The 17652-nt window shown below is 44.2% G+C and overlaps 1 protein-coding gene across 6 annotated transcripts in view; it reads right to left on the bottom strand.

Moving 5' to 3' along the window:
* Positions 1 to 17652, bottom strand: part of NTAQ1 (N-terminal glutamine amidase 1) — a gene marked incomplete at its 3' end in the record, with an annotated part of 167322 nt that overhangs the window by 107810 nt on the left and 41860 nt on the right. The window contains exon 6 of one of the 6 annotated variants that reach the window (XM_081258251.1): positions 3402 to 3529. The exons of 4 other annotated variants lie outside the window; for them this stretch is intronic. In XM_081258251.1, the coding sequence (XP_081114377.1) occupies positions 3435 to 3529 (95 nt within the window). Of the gene's footprint in view, positions 1 to 3401; positions 3530 to 14040; positions 14425 to 17652 lie in introns of those variants that run through there. One more of the 6 variants, XM_081258256.1, reaches the window with a different exon arrangement.

The following is a 17652-nucleotide window of genomic DNA, read 5'->3' as shown; positions in this document are numbered from 1 at the left end:
TCCCCCATTCCACGCTGAATGAGGATCTGTCTGCAAATAAAAGGCACAGCCTAAATCAGCAGCAAGTTATCTTGGCCGCCATGATACGCGGACCTGCAAAAACTGGACGGGAGGGCTCTGCCTGTCGGGGACAGATGTAAAGTTGCCTCCCTCCCGTTCTACATGGGCTTCATCGAGGCTGACGCCAATCATGTTTGTACCCAAGAAGCATCAGAGAGAAGCAGCATTTCAAATTCTCGCCAATGTTTAAGCCATGTTTATGAAGCAGCAATGTCCTGGGCACCAGAACAGCCATTCAGAAGCCATTCAGCACTTGCTCTCAAAGAACTTTATCGACCTGGTCCCCAGGCGGGCAAGAGAGTGGACGTCAACCACAACATACGATCCAAAGTTCCGAGTGCCCTAGTGAGGGACAAAGTACCAGAGGAATTCAGAGAGGAAGAACTGAGTTCGTGCTTCTGAGAAAGAGAACGGTGCAGCATCAGACACAAGCCTACTATATGCTCTTCCTGAATCAGTATCAACAGGGGCTCCTCCTTTGAAATCTGGGAGCCAGGGACTGTGGCTTAAGAACCAGAGACCAAGACTTACCACCCAAGCCCATTTGGTGGCTTCAAATGGTTTCTTGAAAACAAAAAACAGAACACTGAAGTCTGGGCAAATTTCCCTTTTGGAGAGAACTAAAGCTCTCTGTATTCCCTACAGTCCCAGTGCCTGAGCCTTACCAGTGTTCTAGAAAACTAACAGAAGCCCAAATGAACCCCAGATCTCTTCAAGGAGCCCTGTAGTGGGAATTTTATGTGTCAACCTGGCAAGGCCATGGTGCTCATTTGTTTGGTCAAACACCAATCTAGATATTGCTGTGAAGGTAATTTTTAGATGTGATTAACATTTATTTATTTATTTATTTATTTATTTTGGTGGTACGTGGGCCTCTCCCTGTTGTGGCCTCTTCCGTTGCGGAGCACAGGCTCCGGACGCACAGGCTCAGCGGCCATGGCTCACAGGCCCAGCTGCTCCGCGGCACGTGGGATCTTCCCGGACTGGGGCACGAACCCGCGTCCCTTGCATCGGCAGGCGGACTCTCAACCACTGCACCACCAGGGAAGCCCGTGATTAACATTTAAATCAGTAGACCCTGAATAAAGAAAATGACCCTCCACCATGTGGATGGGCCTCATCCAATCAGTTGAAGGCCTCAAGAGGAAAAGCCTGCGCCCGCCGCCCGCCCCCCCGCCCCCAAGGAAGGAATCCTGCCTCCAGACTCGAAACTGCAGCATCAGCTCTTCTCTCGGTCTCCAGCCTGCCAGCCTGCCCTGCATATTGTGGACTTGCCAACGCCACCACGACTGCATGAGCCAATTCCTTAAAATAACTAAATTCTATAGATAGACAGATTTTAAAGAACAAAATATTTTATTTTAAAGAATAAAATCTATCTCTATGTTAGGGGAAACACGGACCGAAGCTGCCCGCCCTGGCCAGGCAAGATAGTAGCCACTTGCATGAGTCATCTTACAACAGGAGGTCCTGGTAAGGAATGCAGAACTAACAAGCTACCATCAACCGGAAGAATTCAGGAAAGGTCTCAAGGAGAGAGGAGACGCCAGTCCACGTCCTACCAACCTCCCAGAATCCTCCTTGCTGGAATCCATCTTGGCTGAGTGATGCAAGCGCCACCAGGAAGGACCCTGAGTCAGAATGACTGGCCAGAGACAACCTGGAAACTAACCCCATTCCCATAAAACCCGAGACTGCGAGCCACGGCAGAGCAGTTCTCCTGTGTTCCCTGACCCTCCTGCTCTCCGCCCGGGCGCCCCTTCCCAATACAGTCTCTTGCTTTGTCAGCACATGTGTCTCCTCGGACAATTCATTTCCGAGTATTAGACAAGAGCCCGCTCTCAGGCCCTGGAAGGGGTCCCTTCCTGCAACATCTATATATCTATATCTGGGGAAGGGGGTACTATATATATCTCTACAGAGATGGAGAGAGAGAGAGAGAGAGAGACATCCTATTGGTTCTATGCCTCTGGAGAACCCTGACTAATAAATACAAGCTCCTAGAAAGAGAACAAAGGCAAGAAAAGTCTAGAGAAAGGCTTCAGAGGGCAAGGGAGAAAAACCAGAGGGAGAGCGGAATCTAGTGGCTACAAGAGGCAGTTAGCCAGCTACCACATCCTGAGAAATAACATTTGGCAGATGCCAAAGAGTGCAAGGAAACAGTCACTCTTAACCCACATAAGAGTACTTGAGTGACTCCCCTTTCTTAGTACTTTTTAAACTTGTATTCAATTGTTTTAATTTTACTTTGCAATTTCGTTTTTTCTTACTTTCAAAATTACTCCAAGGAGCCCCTACTACCTTCAGAGAGGCAGCAAGGCATAGTGAGCAAAGAATCTGAAGCCAACCTGCCTGAGTTTGAACCCTGCCCTGCCTCTTCCTGGCTGTACCAGGCACTGTACTAAACCTTGACCTGCCTCAGTCCCCTTATCTGTAAAATGGGGATAATGACAGTACCTACATCATGGAATTGTTGTGAGGAGTAGTTGAGTTGCTGCATTTTACATGATTAATACCTTTTGTGTGGTTAGAGCAGTGCTTAACACATAATAAGCTTTACATAAACATTTGTTATTATTCACAAGCCCACTTTTTTTTTTTTTGCATTATGTGCTCTAGGCAGAAAAACCATGTAGCCTTCACTGTCTCTAAAGAGAAACATAATAACTAAATCAAGGACCCCCCACAATTCTAGCCTTTGCTTATTGTTTAAAACCAGTGGTCTCCAACCATCCCATCAATAAACAGTTTTTAAGCATAAACCCAATATACATGTATTTATTTATCTATCTATGAAGTATTGGCAGGCACTACTATCGTTAACTAATATTTCAAAGCATAATGCACACATAGGAGGACAGTCATCATTAGTAATAATGGACGTAAACCAATATTTCAAATAGTTGTGATCATTATGAACTTTTTGGCCAATTTTTAGTCAGATCTCATTAGCTTATCATTAAGCTAATGCAGCCAGTGAAGAGCCATATTAGTGCTCACATTTTTCTGTTCCTTTGCATCTGCAATAGTAGTATCGTCATTCTGCTGTTTCTTTGCGAGAAACTAGGAAACTTCTTAAAGCATTTGTCCACTTTGTGAGATTTTGTTTATTTAAAACTAGATACTGTAATTCATAAATCCATTTAGTCAGGCATACAGAAGTTACAATATGTCACAGTACACTGAAAACAAACGATCAACTTTGGGTACCACTGGCCTCCGCTCGCCACTGAGGCCAAGGTGCCTTGGGTACTGACTGACATCTGATAGGTGGACAGAAAGGGCCACTGTCAATCCAGACATTAAACATTTGTAAAGCTTTTGCGCTGGTTGTTCTCTGCTTGTCCCCGAAGATCCATTCTCCGCTCCTCTGCCTAGCTCAATGCCCTAGAAGGCTGACCACAAAGGGCTGCGTCGCCCAGACTCTCTTGCCAGTTGGCATCTGGTTGGGTTTGTCCAATGGGAGGTGCTGGCAGAGACCAGAGCAGAAAGAGAAAGAGTTCAGGGTTCTTCTTGCCTGCTCCCTCCCGACTGGCCCCCCTGGTCTCTGGCAGAAGCTGCAGCCCTCCTCCACATAAACCCTCCTTACGGCTCCAGCCATCACGAGGCTCCTCCCCAAACCTGGGAGAAGTCATTTTCCTTGTTGCTCATCTCTGGGGGCCTCAGCATCTTTTGTGTTCCCTTAACTCCACCCACACCTGTCTGAGTAGTCCCTTCAATGGAACTACACAGGATTATTTCCTGCCAGAAGCCTCATAGATAATTTCTTTACTTCTTACTCTTTAATAGAGAAATCAATGAAAGTTTTCTTTTTTTTTTTTCCTTCCAGCACCTCACTTTGGAGACCACTGGTTTATGAGCTATTCTGATGATTAAGCCAAATCACTGTTCCTGACCAGTGTGAATGGAGGCCTTAGATTCCCATCACTGTTTGCTCAAGCCAACCAATGCAGGCTGAAGAGAGGTGGGCTCACAAGATGAGCCCCGGCCAGCCGGCCAGCAGACTCAGCTTCTACTCAGGGTTGTCACAGCAGGGCTGAACCTCAGGGAAGTCACTTCTGTTCTCTGACTCAGTTTCCTCATCTTTAGCAGGCAGGTGGGTTGGATTAGCTAGTCTCTAGGTCCCTTTTATTTATTTTATTTATTTATTTTTTTTTTAAAGAAGATGTTGGGGGTAGGAGTTTTTATTAATTAATTTATTTATTATTTTTGCTGTGTTGGGTCTTCGTTTCTGTGCGAGGGCTTTCTCTAGTTGTGGCAAGCGGGGGCCACTCTTCATCACGGTGCGCGGGCCTCTCACTATCGCGGCCTCTTGTTGCGGAGCACAGGGTCCAGACGCGCAGGCTCAGTAGTCGTGGCTCACGGGCCTAGTTGCTCCGCGGCATGTGGGATCCTCCCAGACCAGGGCTCGAACCCGTGTCCCCTGCATTAGCAGGCAGATTCTCAACCACTGCGCCACCAGGGAAGCCCTCTAGGTCCCTTTTACCTCATATAGGCTTTTGTGATTTTAGGAAATCATATAATAGTTCAGAGGAAACTGTGTTATTTTGTCTTTTTGTTTTATTTCTTGTTTTTTTTTTCTTCAACCCTCTCTCCATCCCCTGCCAACTCCCACAACAGGCACATATACACTTCTCCATCAGTTAGAATTTTTCTTGGGTGAAAGTCCTTTAAATTTTATAAACTCCAAGGTAATAAGAAATAAAGGAAGCCCAGATGCAACATCAATAATAAACTGAATCCTACTCTTTCCCAAATGCTTTCAAATACATGTTTAACTGCCATAGCAACCCTGTAAGGTAGATACAAGTATTATCCTCACTTTACAAATGTGGAAACTGGGGATGCTCAGAGAAATTATATGATGTGTTCAGTATCACACAGTGCGGCAGGCTGAAGCTGGCTCATGAGAGCTGGGCTGAATGGATTCATCTTTTTCCAACCTCACATTCAGTGGCATGTTGGTAACTTAAAATCAGCCATAGTGGGGATATTTATACCTCAGAAATCAGCAAGAGCTACAAATCAGAGCTTTTTTTTTTTCTGAGAGAGAGCTGATTTTTAAACATTTACTATCACACGCTCTCGACACACAGTTACCAAACCACAGAGGTAGGTTTTAAGCTCAGATCTGATCCTAAACCTGGTGTCCTTTTATGACTCTACAGCTGTCTTTCCCACACAGCATCTAGTACGTTATCTTGTGAAGAGTCTTTGTGAAATACGTATTTCCTGCACCAGGTGCCCCGGGGTCTCCAGGCTAAACCCTCATTAGCCTTGCCATCCAAATGGTCTTTCTTTTAGAGGAAGACTTGCCAGCAAATAACTGAAAGACTTCTTGGCTTGTGTTCAGAGCCCTGCCCCTAGTAGACGGGAAGAGATTATATACAGAGCACAGCGCTGCATCCATTTCCCTCCTATGTACGAACACAGCCCCCTCTTCCCCTCTCCCAGTTAGGATGCATGCGCCCCTCTTTCTAGGTCGGGCATTTCACAACTCTGAAGTGCTTCGACATGCGTGCAATTTTTTTTGAACTCTAATTGATTTACAATATTGTGTTAGTTTCAGATGTATAGCAAAGTGATTCAGTTATGCATATAAATATATATATATATATATATATTCTTTTTCAGGTTCTTTTCTATTATAGGCTATTACAAGATATTGAATATATAGTTCCCTGTGCTGTACAGTAAATCCTTGTGGTTTATCTATTTTATGTATAGTGGTGTGCATCTGTTAATACCATACTCCTAATTTATACTTCTCCATTGCTTCTTCTTTGGTAACCATAAACTTATTTTCTATGTCTGTGAGTCTGTTTCTGTTTTGTAAATAAGTTCAGTTGTATTATCAAAAGTGATATTATATGATATTTGTCTTTCTCTTTCTGACTTACTTCACTTAGTATGATAATCTCTAGGTTCATCCATGTTGCTGCAAATGGCAATATTTCATTATTTTTTGTGCCTAAGTAATATAATTTTAACTTGAAAAAAACAGAGACGGGAGAAACCCTGAATTCAGGCAACCCTAAAAGCATGAACTTCACGGATTTAAGGACATTAAACCTAACAGAGATCTCAAGATGTGATCTGGTCCCGCTTCTACCACCTTCCTAAGGCGTATCCCCCCATTTACCGATGAGACAACTAAGGGTGAGAAATGCTAATTATCTGCTGAAAACAGGACCCTACTCTGTAATTTGCTAATTATAGTAACAGGATGTTGAGTGAGTATCTCTTGTCCCAGAACTTTGTTGTGGGTTTTTTTTTTTCCCACTATGAGTTAATTTTAACTAGTTTAACTATCACAGGTTACCTCACTTCCTAGTTCAGGGGACAACTGTTTTTTTCAAGTACTTCTCACAGGGGCCACATTCCTTAACTCAAAGAGCAGTTGCCTGGGCATATAATTGAGGAAAAAACTCTAGTCACTCTTTAATTTCTGAACACAATTCACAGAGTCATAGGTACAGGTGTGAAGGGACATACATTAAAGAAACACATTAAACTTTGTGGTCTATTTCACAGAATCACTTATGACATAAAGTGTTGTGTCTCCTATATTATCCCTGGAAGATTTGTTTTAAGTTGGAAATGCCCCTACTTTTGTTTTGGTTTTTCCCAGCTTTTTTGAGATATAATTAACATATAACATCATGTAAGGTTAAGGTAAAACAACATGATGAATTGATACACACATATATTGCTAAATGATACCACAATTAAGTTAATCATCTCACTTAATTACCATTTTTTGGTGTCTGTGGTGAAAACATTTAAGATCTACTCTCCGAGCAACTTTCAAGTATATAATACACTGTTAACTACAGTCACCAGGCTGTACATTAGGTCCCCAGAACTTATTCATCTTATAACTGAAAGTTTGTACCCTTTGACCAACAGCTCCCCATTTCCTCCACCTCCCAGCCCCTGTCTGTTTCTATGAGTTTGGCTTTTTTAGATTCCACATAAGTGAGATCATATAGCATTTGTCTTTCTCTGTCTACTTATTTTACTTAGCATAATGCCCTCAAGGTCCATCCATGTTGTCACCAATGGCAAGATTTCCTTCTTTTTCGTGGCTGAATAATATTCCATTACATATTTTTAAATATATTATATTAAAATGTATATTTCATATGTAATATATATATTATATATGTATATATTTATATATCACATATTCTTTATCCATTCATATGTTGATGGACACTTAGTCTGCTTCCGTGTCTTGGCTATTGTGAACAATCCTGCAATGAAGTCCCAGAACTTGGGATAAAACCCAGTGAAGAGGACAAATGGTGCCAAGTATCCTGACATTCTAAGTTCAAGGGCTGGAGCCAGCCACCAACCTGAAGGGCTTATGGAGAGGCCAAAATCAACTCGACTCCCTCCATCCTCTGAATCAGTGTAATAGAAGGAGTGAAGAGAAGGGAAGACAGTGTTCATGGAAAGAGCCTATCCCCTCCCCTGCATCACAGCAGGGACTCCAGGAGAATCATTCATAAAGCCCAGGAGTTCCAGTGAGCTGCAAGACTGGCATTTCATTCCCCTACAGATGGCTGCTTGGGCAACAGGCCTGCCACTGTTAACTGGGCAGGGGAAGAGAGACTTGGAGAGGACACTGGCCTGGGAGATGAAAGGGCAGCGAGGCACCTTGCCATGTACCCAGCAGCATACTAGGGTGTGCAAGTTTCCCCTGGGTGGAGTGGACACTACAAAGGTAGCTGGGCTTGAGCCATCTCCTCTGCGTCTCGTTAAGAGGGTGTGTGTCTCCCACGTCAGTGCCTGCAGCGGCCACTGAGGGGGCGGGGACTGAAGCGGGGTCAGGGCAAGAGGTTGCACAGGAGGCAGCTCTCCGCGCCGGGAAGTGTGGGGCGACAGACTCCCAAATGGAATTCCAAAGGACTGGCTCTCACACGCCACGGGAGCCCCAGCTTTGGGCACCTGCCCCAGAGAGGACCGGCTGCAAATCAGCTGGAGATACAGCACCCACCGGTGTAGAGAGGATGGAAATCTCGTCTTGGGCTGCTAAGTAAGGCGAAATCTCTGCCTACTCCCCATTGCCACCCTCCTACCCCCCACCTAAGCTCCAGGAGAGAAACAGCCACAAGGAAACAAGCAGCCACTGCAGCCACAGCCTCCCCTACACTGGCGGGGCGGGGAGGGGATGGGAGCTACGGAGGGAGTCTGAGAGAGACGTTATCACAGAAACCAGGCTGAGGCTCAGGACTGGACTGAAACTGCTAACAACCAGCAGGAACTGAAAAGCTGCAGAATTTGGCCTAAAGGTCATCAAGGAAGCTGTTCCCATGAAGCCTCAAAAAGAGCCATATAAAACAGTTGGGAGCCAATACTGAAAAAATATGTATCTTCATGTTGATGCCCCAAAGTGACACTTCCCATTAAGCTACTTCCAATGTATTCAATATTATCGCCTACCGTATGCCTGGTACTAGGTCTATTGCGTCAAAAAAGACAGCTAGAGTCATCGTATTTGAGGAGCCCACATACTTATGGGGGAGAGCCGGCATACAAACCAATAATTTTAATATTCTACAACCAGGTATACATGAGGTTCCGCAGAGATACAAGAATATTAATATTGAATAGACTTTTCTGTGTTTCAATTTCCTCATCTATAAAACAGGAACAGTGACGGCACCTACATCATAGGATGGTTGGTTGCATTAAATGAGCTATTGTATGTAGAAAAGGGCCTGGCACAGGGTAAGTTGAACACTTGTTAGTAGTCAATACTGTAGTTATTATTGCTACGTTTATACTGAATAGCAAGGCACGGTTCTAAGCGTGCTAAATGGTTGATTAATCTCAACAATTCTATGAAACAGGTACTACTTATTATTCCCATTTTATAGAGAGAACTGAGGCAAAGGAGGATGAGCAGCTTGCCCAAGGACACACAGTGGAACTGGAATTCAAACTTAGGCTGTCTAAATTCAGAACCCACACTCACTGTGTAACATAGGAGTTAAGACTGGCCGATTTTGCTGGGCACTTCCAAGAATGCAAAGGCGAAAGTACTTTTTCCAAAACAGCAACCGATAAAATGTAGTCCTAAAATAACTTGCAATGAAAAAAGTCTGGCTCTGGACTCTTTAAAAACATTCGCACAAATTTTTAATCCAATTTTAAATTTGAAAAGGCAAAAATTATCATGGGGTCCTGTGCACACAGACATGAGTTCGCGGGTCGATATGGCTGGGGCCCCTCCTGGCATGCTGATCTGTCAACACGGCCTCTGGCTCCGCTGCAGAAAGCTGCATGCTGCCCCTCGGCCAGGTGCCTGTTGTGATTTGGGTGCCAAGCCCTCCGAAGGGGAATTTCACGTCCTCAAAATGCAGCCTGGACAAGCTAGGCTTGCTCTCCATGTTTATATAACCATCCCAGCTCCAAAAACAAGAGATGCCGGTACTCTGTAATTACAGGCTTGCAGGCCTGTCACTGGGGAGAGAAAACGTGGGTTATAGCTCCATCTGCCTGTGGGATCCAAACTCTGTCTGGAAGCCTAAGAAAGCTCCATGAAAAGATCCATGAAATAGCACCACCATTCAAAACATCCTTCTTTATTAAATAAACAGAATTTGGCTGCCCCAAAACTGAGCATGGCTGTAGCATTGTAAATGATATCATCTCATCTGGGTAGCATTTTGTTAAAACTGAGAGGCTCCTATAAAGTTCCTAGCCACAAAACCCACCCCTCAAACATGTTCTTTAATCAAGAACAGCAAGAAAAGAGTTCAACTTGAGAAGTATCAAAAAAAAAAAAAAAGTTCATTAATCCACACTATGCATCAGGATTCCAGATATCGAAATCTTGTTTCTCTCTTTTTTTTTTTTTTTTTTTTTTTTGCAGTACGTGGGCCTCTTACTGTTGTGGCCTCTCCCGTTGCGGAGCACAGGCTCCAGATGCGCAGGCTCAGCGGCCATGGCTCACGGGCCCAGCCGCTCCGCGGCATGTTGCATCTTCCCGGACCGGGGCAAGAACCTGAGTCCCGTGCATTGGCAGGCGGACTCTCAACCACTGCGCCACCAGGGAAGCCCTCTTGTTTCTCTTTTACACACTAAATTGTGAGCTCGTGTTCACTGTTCCCATGAGGGGTTGGTGGTCCCAGCTTTCAATTCTACTGCATTTCATCAATCCTAAGATTAACATTCTTTTCATTTTTCATATCTTTGAACTCAGGCTGCATCTTACAACCCACGGCATCTTAGATATAATGAAACACAGACTCATGATTGAAACACATGTAGCCCATCAAGTCTACTTTTAAATCTCTCCCTGGTCAGCCCCTCTCCTTCTGCACTGCCTTCCCCCTGACTAAGGCCCTCAGCATCGCTTGCCTGGAAATTTACAAGAGGTGCTTAACTTGTCTCCCCATCTCCAGCCTGAACCCCTCCAACATAACTACTTTGCTACCCAAGAGATCTTTCTAGAACACATTATCTAATCATAGCCCTTCCCTGTTTATAATCATTCAATAGATAATTGTCGAATCTGAATAATAGGTAAATGAAGATTCTTTTTGCCACTTCTTCTGATTTTAGGTAGGTGTCTTAGTCTCAGGCTGCCATAACAAAATAACACAGTCTTTAACAACAAAAATTAATTTTTTCACATTTCCAGAGCCTGGAAGGTCCGAGATCAAGGTCTGGTAGGGTCCAGTTTCTGGTGAGTGTTCTCTTCCAGACTTGCAGACACCCATCTTCTCACTGTGGCCTCGGATGACAGACACTTGACCTCATTTAATCTTAGTTTCCTCCTAAAGACCCTATCTCCAAATACAGTCATGTTGGGGGTTAGGGCTTCAACATGTGAATTTAAAGGGGGGGACACAATTCAGCCCATAGCAGTAGGTTTGAAAACATACATAATAAAATTTGTAATGCATCACCCAGACTATTAACAATGGCTACCTCGGAATGGGGGGAACGGGGGTGGGGGAGCGTGATTTCGATGGACCAAGAAGAGAGCAGTGAAAGGGGACTTTCACTCTTTTTTAAAAAAAATAAATAAATTTATTTATTATTCATTTATTTATTTATTTTTGGCTACGTTGGGTCTTCGTTGCTGCGCATGGGCTTTCTCTAGCTGTGGCGAGCAGGGGCTACTCTTCCTTGGGGTGCACAGGCTTCTCATTGCGGTGGCTTCTCGTTGCAGAGCACGGGCTCTAGGCGCGCAGGCTTCAGTAGTTGTGGCACGTGGGCTCAGTAGTTGTGGCTCGTGGTCTCTAGAGCACAGGCTCAGTAGTTGTGGTGCACGGGCTTAGTTGCTCCGCGCCATGTGGGATCTTCCCGGACCAGGGCTCAAACCCGTGTCCCCTGCATTGGCAGGCGGATTCTTAACCACTGCGCCACCAGGGAAGCCCTGAACTAACTTTTAATTCACATCATTTGCTTTGGAAACTTGCGGCATCCCACTGAGGGGTGAATCAGATATTAGAAACAGGTAATTGACATCATTTATCTGCACTATAAAGATATGAGGCAAAACCAAAGAAGTTTTCGAAGGCTACGCCAGAGAGAACTCACAAAAGAGAGGGCTGAGATAAGCAAGGGCAGCATGCCAGACGTCCTACTTTATTATAAACTCCAGATCAGGAGCAAACCCCTCAGCCTGACAACCTGCACTGGGCTGGATATTTTCCATTGGCTGCTCCAGATCCACTCCCCACTCCTCTCCATCCTCTTTGTCACCTGAAAGGCTGACCCGAGCGAACAGCATCTGTGGATCCCTTGCCTGTGGCTTCTAGTTAGATCCGGCCAATGGAAGGAAGACAGAGATCGGGAGGCGGAGGCAGGGTGGAAGGCAGATTATTTATTCCTGCCAACACCTCCCTGTTGTAACTAATTACCACAACCCTAGAGGTGTAAAGCAACACAAATGTATTATTTTACGGTTCTGTAGGTCCCAAGTCTAGAATGGGTTGGCAGCACTGGTCCCTCCTGGAGGCTCTAAGGGAGAATCCACTCCTTTGCCTTTTCCAGTGTCCAGAGGCTGCCTGCTTTCCTAGGCTCTTAGCCCCACATCTCCCTGACCTCTGCTTCCACTGTCGCACTTCCTTTTCTGTCTCTGAGTGTCCATCCTCCACCCTAGAAGGGATGCCTGGTCCCAACGGCACTCTGATCCTGTCTAGCTCATTCTCCACACAGCAGCAAATCAGATCATGTCACTTGTCTATTTAGCACCCTTTGGTGGGTTTCCGCCTCACTTAGAATAAAACCTAACTTCTTACCAAGGGCTGGTAAGGCCCTCCGTGATCTGCCCCGCCTATCTTTCTAGCCTCACCTCATCCCACTCTCCTTGTTATACTCCAGCCACACTCACTCTCTGTCAAGCCCTTGAACTTGTCAAGTTATTTCCCCACCGCAAAGCCTTTGTATTGTTTCTTCTTCCTAGGCTCTTTCTTATCATCAGGGCTTAAATGGCACCTACTCAAGGAAGCCTTCCTTTAGTTCCCCATGCGAAGTAGGGTCTGACCTTCCTCCCCCACCCCAACTCCATTATTCTATATTTCAACCCTTCGATTATTTCCTTGGTGGCGCCTATTACAATTTGTAATGATTTCACTTGCTTGTCTTTTTTTAAATATTTATTTATCTAGCTGGGCCGGGTCTTAGTTGCAGCCCGCAGGATCTCCATTGTCACGTGTGGGATCTTCGTTCTGGCATGCAGGCTCTTTAGTTGCGGCATGCGGGATCTAGTTCCCTGACCAGAGATTGAACCCAGGCCCCCTGCATTGGGAGTGTGGAGTCTTAACCACTGGACCACCGGGGAAGTCCCTGTTTCTTTTCTCATGTATTCTCTACTAGATTGTAAATCCATGAGCACAAGGATTATGTCTTACCTAATACTGTATCCCTAACATCTCTGAGTGTGACAAAGCAGAGACCCTTAATGTAATATTTGTTGTGTGTGGTACACGGCCATTTCTTAGACGCTAAGAAGCAATGGTTAATAAAGCCAAAATTGTAGACTTTATTGCTGTGTGAGCCAGTTTCCTTTACTTGTTTACAAACTCTCTAACCTGACCAGCTGATGCCATCATTGTATCTCCAGCCCCACTATAATGTTGCAGGTAATAAATACATTAAATAAAAATCCTTACCATCACTATTCAATTCACTCGATTCAACAGCTACTTAGAAGCACTATGCACTGTGTATCTTACAAGGACAAGAGTGAGTGTCATCATCTACTTGTTTTTTGTTGGGTTTTTTTTTTCAAGTTTAAATAATTTTTATTTAAGCACTGATTTTACAAAATGTGATAGATAGTTCAAAAGGTGAACTAAATTTACAGCTTACTTTGTTCACGTAAACTGCCTTCAAAATACATTGGAGCTAGATGTGTATATAAGATTTTACATGTGTTTTGGAAGAAATCACACAGAAGCAGCTGCCTTTTTCAATAAAAACTTGGCCAGTTTCACATCTCTTTTGGTCAGTCCACCACAGTCATGTGATGTGAGAATTATCTGGACCTTGTTGTACACATTGAACCACTCCATGTGATGATTCATCTTCTCTGTAGGGCAACTCAGGACATAAAGCCAAATGCCTTGGATGGTTACTTCTCCTTCTCAGACTTGGCTTCCTCACATGGGAGGAAGGGGGTGGACCAGGGATGTGTGTGACCCACTGTGTGACTCGATGACCACCATAAGGAGATAAGTGCTGTGTTCCCTGATTAAACTTTTTGAAAGAGAACTCTTTTTTTTTTACTTTCTTTTTTTTGCGGTACGCGGGCCTCTCACTGTTGTGGCCTCTCCCGTTGCGGAGCACAGGCTCTGGACACGCAGGCTCAGCGGCCATGGCTCACAGGCCCAGCCGCTCCGTGGCATGTGGGATCTTCCTGGACCGGGGCACGAACCCGTGTCCCCTGCATCGGCAGGCGGACTCTCAACCACTGTGCCACCAGGGAAGCCCAAGAGAACTCTTTGTAGATGGCATCTCACTCGCTTAATTCCGACCATCCTGCTGCTTTAAGGTCACGTGTAACTTGGTGCCTCTCCTCTGCTATCAACCAGTGCGCACCTGCGGACTTAATGGCCACAGAACAGAGTGCTCATCTTCACCAACATCGAGTTATGTTACGTTCCTTCTATTAAAGAGTTCCGAACTGCCAGATGGGCTCATGGCCACGAGGCTCTGGTTCCTGCCTCTCAGTGCAGCGAGCCCTGTTGTTTTGTTGTTGTCGCTGCTGTTGTTTTTCTGGCCGCGCCATGGGGCACGCATGATCTTAGTTCCCCGACCAGGGATCGAACACGGGCCGCTGCATTGGAAGCATGGAGTCTTAACCACTGGACCACCAGGGAAGTCCCCTGTCATCATCTACTGGTAATGAAGAATAGTATTATTTTACTTACACGTGTAAATAACAGCAGGAATTAGTTACGATGCCTATTATGGGCCAGAAACCGTGATAAATTTATTATATACATCATCTCATTTAATCTTCAAAACAGCCCTACTACAGTATAGCATACCAACTAAGAACATAGGTTCTAGAATCATATTGATTTGGGTTCAAATGCCAGGTTTGCTACTCTTGCAAAGTTCCTTAACTTCTCTGTGCTTCCATTTCTTCATGGGTAAAATGGGGGTAATAGTAATAGCCACATCTTGTTAGGGTCGTTGAGAGAATTAAGTGAGATCATGTATGTGAATGTGCTTAGTTCAGTGCCTGGCACATAGAAAGCATTCTATAGATGCCAGCTGCTGCTTCTTAACTTGCTCTTCTGGGGGACACTGTATGCCCTACAGCATCACACGATGAGACCAGCACACAGGGAGACTGGGTTAGCCAGGCTGAGTTCCTGCCCTTTCGAAGCACACCATCCTAGACAGCTGTGAGCACACACTCAGAATTCAGAAGAGAGCAACGTGTTCCTCCAAATGGCTGTGCTCGTTTCATAGGCCAAGCCCAGTAAACCCATGTTCTTATTTCCTTTTCCACCAAAATAGCTATCTCTGCTCCCTGAAGAGGCCTTGGATTATTATAGCTCCCTAAATGCCCTGAAATTCTCAGGAGAGAAGGAATGTTCTTTTTTTTTTTTTTAAAGCAGGCACAGCTTGGAGCTAGAAGACAAAAGGTTAAATTATCTTAAGCTACAACAATGTAATTCATTTCCTGTTTTTCTCAACTGTCTAGACGCAGATCTCATAAGCATTAGCCATGAATCCCACCATCAGGTTAAAAATAGAAGGTTTAAATATGAAATGCTCTTGGGGGGAAAGATTGTAGGTTTCTACCTTCACCCACAAAATGACTACTTTGAAACGGGATATTTTGTCTTTGTTGTTAGTTTTTCCATAAGTTCTGTTGAGCTGTATTTCGATAAGCAGGAGTAGAGAACACCTTTTTTCTAAAGAATATATCTGCCCCTGTTGAAGCAAATGTAATTTTCCCCATAGATTTTAAAAGCCATCTGAAGACATACCTTATAGCAGCTTCTCTTAATAAGGAATGTGGTCACACTTACTTTAAAAATTTCATGGTATTGTGCAGACCAACATTAAGTCCCAAATAAATTTATACAACAAAAATTGCATATAAATTTGACGTTTTCTTCTTCTTTTATATCTTCTGCTCCTATAAAGTTTGTCTGATATTTTGTTTATAAAATATAATTTTTCTGGAAAACATATTTTTTTTAAAAACTCCTTTAATCATCCCTGAGCAGTGTTACACAAGTGTGGGGGGGATCTACCGTGACAAGTTTCCCAAATTCACTGGACCACAGAGCCCTTTTATCCTGATGAGCCTACTAACACCTCCCAAAACAGTACCCCATGGAATACCAGTTTAGGAAACATGAATTGGATACCTCTATGATTTTTTTTTTCTGTTTTCAGAATTCTCTGAGGTTAGTTAGGTCTCTTCTCTAATAACCTCAGCTATGTAAATCATAACGTAAAACTGAAAGTAGGGCTTCCCTGGTGGCGCCGTGGTTGAGAGTCCGCCTGCCGATGCAGAGGGCGTGGGTTCGTGCCCCGGTCCGGGAGGATCCCATGTGCCACGGAGCAGCTGGGCTCGTGAGCCATGGCCGCTGAGCCTGCGCGTCCGGAGCCTGTGCTCCGCAACGGGAGAGGTCGCAGTGGTGAGAGGCCCAAGTACAGCAAAAAAAAAAAAAAAAAAAAAAAATCAAAACTGAAAGTAAACAAGTACTACTGACTGTTTATTTCAAGTAAACAAGCAATACTGTAATGTTCTCCTTATTTGGGGGAGACGAATTGAAGCGTACCTTGCACATACTCATGCATTTACTTTAGAATGAAAATATTCATTAAAGCTTTTCATATTTATACAGATTCATACTGAAATAAATGTAGATGTGTGTGTGTTTAGTATACATACACATATTTCCTAGCTCTGTCCACTGAGAGGACCTAGAAACAATGACACCCTAGTAGCAATGAGCATACCCACCACCAAGATCGTGGTTTCTAAATCCATTCTCCAACAGAAGGAACTAGTGCTTTTCGGAAAAAAGGTTGATCACAGGGTTGGAGCAAGGAAAATGCAAGATGAGCTTAGAAAAAGAAGGAAGTGCCATAACGTAAGAAGGTACAAACAAATGATAGAGCATGTTGAAAGGATATGGGAGTCAACCTGATTATGTTCCTAGTGGCCAAAGCTGGAACAATTTGAGCAACAAAATTAATAATGATAGTATTAGATTATAACCCATAAAATAAAATGTGTATAAGCTCATTCTAATATAAATTAGTGGGGGAGAAGGAACAACTCTTCCCTAGAGAGGAATTCCAATTAATAAACATAGGCATGGGGCTTCCCTGGTGGCGCAGTGGTTGAGAGTCTGCCTGCCAGTGCAGGGGACGCAGGTTCATGCCCCGGTCCAGGAAGATCCCACATGCTGCGGAGTGGCTGGGCCCGTGAGCCATGGCTGCTGAGCCTGCGCGTCCGAAGCCTGTGCTCCGCAGTGGGAGAGGCCACAACAGTGAGAGGCCCACGTATCACTAAATAAATAAATAAATAAATAAATAAATAAAATAAACATAGGCATGAAGGAAGTAGAAAATCTCCAGTCAGCAAATACCACATTAGTAACTGCTGCTGGCAAGAATCCTCCATAGATGCTAGAACGAGTGTGCAAAAGTACGAGAAACACGATATATTCGTTGTCTCAAAGTATCTCCCCAAGGTATTTGTTAGCTACAAAAGGTAAAACAGTAACTTAAAATGGAGAAACCTGACAAGTACCACTTTACCAAGAGGTCAAGGTTAGCAACACCAGTTATAAAATACATTGGCGTCATGTACCTCCTGATATGGTACATGGTAGAAGATGTAACATTACTTCTGAGGTATCCTTGCTGAAACTGCATTACCTCAGTTTAATCAAAGAAAACACAGACAAACCCAAATTGAAGGACATTCCACAAAGTAACTGATAAGTTCTTTTCAAAAGTGTTGAGATCATGAAACACAATAAAAAACTACATTAGAGAAGACTAAGCTAGTCTCGTCTCATAAATTCACTGGATCGCTATAGGAAATTGGAAAGTTAAGCAGGGAAACAAGCAATTTCAAGTAAGATC

Source organism: Mesoplodon bidens (genome assembly GCF_964165515.1).
Source record: "Mesoplodon bidens genome assembly, chromosome: 16".
NCBI classification, from domain to species: Eukaryota; Metazoa; Chordata; class Mammalia; order Artiodactyla; family Ziphiidae; genus Mesoplodon; species Mesoplodon bidens.
Note: the sequence above shows the minus strand (reverse complement) of the source record. Positions and strands in the feature narration are given on the sequence as shown.